The following is a 1,528-nucleotide window of genomic DNA, read 5'->3' on the forward strand; positions in this document are numbered from 1 at the left end:
ATGGCTTTGATTGCCAACAAAGCCTATTTGGGTCATCGCACCAAAAGAAGAAAAACATCAGATTCATTACCGGATTGGCCCGGACTTCCCATTGACTTGTGGGAATCAATCCTGACCCGATTGTCTGTCGTCGACTTGCTTGGTGCCACAACAGTATGTCATTCTTGGTGCTCTCTTGCAAAAGCCCGAATATCATCACTAGAGAGTCCACTGTTTGATCAACCATTGGTCTTGCTTCCTGGTACTGATCAAGACAATAAAATTAGGCGTTGCTTATACAATTTTGCAGAGAAAAAAGCCTACAAGCAGCTGAAAAAAATCCCAGAAGACTTGGTTAATTGCAAAGGATCATCCCATGGGTGGTTGATTTTTTTGGACCCAAAAGCAATACCATACATCTTCAGTCCATTCTTGGAGGTTTTGATTAAACTTCCTCCTTTTCGTGTTAGCGGTGAAGTTTGCAAAACAAGCATTGATTCCTTCTTTGTTCGGGATATTAAGAAAGGTGTTCTGTCATCAGCCCCAATTCATTGTGACAACTATTGGGTTGCAGTAATATATGGTGCAATTGCTTCAAAGCTTGCCTTTTAGAAGTGTGGAGGCCATGAATGGACTGCCCTTGACGGTGCACATCAATGCTATTGTGATATCATATCCTACAATGATCATGTTCTTGCTTTGGGTGAAACAGGTTCAGTTGAAATCTGGGATTTCAATAATTCTTTACCTAAAAAAAAGATGGAAATTCAACCCATTTTTCCTGAGAAAAAATGGAAATTTGAAAAGTCTCTTGGAGATAATCTTTATACTATTCAAAGTTACATTGTGGAATCAAAGGGTGATCTTTTGCTTATTTTGAGGTATATTGGGAATCATGTTCGCTGGGATGGTGTGGTTGTTCATGAGGCCGATCTTCTTGATGAAGAGAATCAATGCTGGATTTGACCTCACTTGACAAAGTTGTTTCATGTTTACAAGTTGGATTTCAGTCAGAAAAAATGGGTAGAACTGGCATCATTAGGCGATGATCAGGTATTGTTTTTGGGTCCAAATCAATCAGTGTCACATTCAGCAAAGAGTTTTCCATATTGTAAAGGAAATTCGATTTACTTCACTGATGAGTACTATTGTGATCATTTGGGTGAAAATGACATATATGGTCATGACACGGGCAGGTTTGACATGGAGAATCAGAGTATAGAACTTATTAACGAAGATAAAGATGATTGGCAAAAAATTGACCCAGCACCCATTTGGGTTGTTCCTAATCCATGCTAGTTATAGAGGCATCCTAAAATATGATTTAGCAGACTTGTTTCTTCTTATTTTTGTATTATTGTGGACTACAATTTTGTGCATTAAATGGATACATATTATTACCATATGTTAATCTGTATTTTCAAGCTAATACTACACTCTGATGACCCTCTTTTTGAAAGTTTTCAATTGCTTAAAAATTATTTACCATATGTTTTTTTTTTTTTTTTTTTTTTTTTTCTGAATGGGGTGTATTATAAACGCAAAAGAA

At 36.9% G+C, this 1,528-nt stretch overlaps 1 protein-coding gene across 1 annotated transcript; it reads left to right on the plus strand.

Annotated features, from left to right (window-relative positions):
* LOC132272712 (uncharacterized) lies at nt 1–1,278 on the plus strand. The gene is made up of 3 exons (XM_059773808.1): nt 1–562; nt 692–860; nt 990–1,278. The coding sequence occupies exons 1-3, from the start codon at nt 1–3 to the stop codon at nt 1,276–1,278; spliced, it is 1,020 nt and encodes a 339-aa protein (XP_059629791.1).
* Nucleotides 1,279–1,528: the final 250 nt, after the last annotated feature.

Source organism: Cornus florida, unplaced genomic scaffold (genome assembly GCF_030987335.1).
Source record: "Cornus florida cultivar Cherokee Brave unplaced genomic scaffold, ASM3098733v1 CherokeeBrave_3.0.0_Hap2_Chr09, whole genome shotgun sequence".
In the NCBI taxonomy this organism is placed as follows: domain Eukaryota; kingdom Viridiplantae; phylum Streptophyta; class Magnoliopsida; order Cornales; family Cornaceae; genus Cornus; species Cornus florida.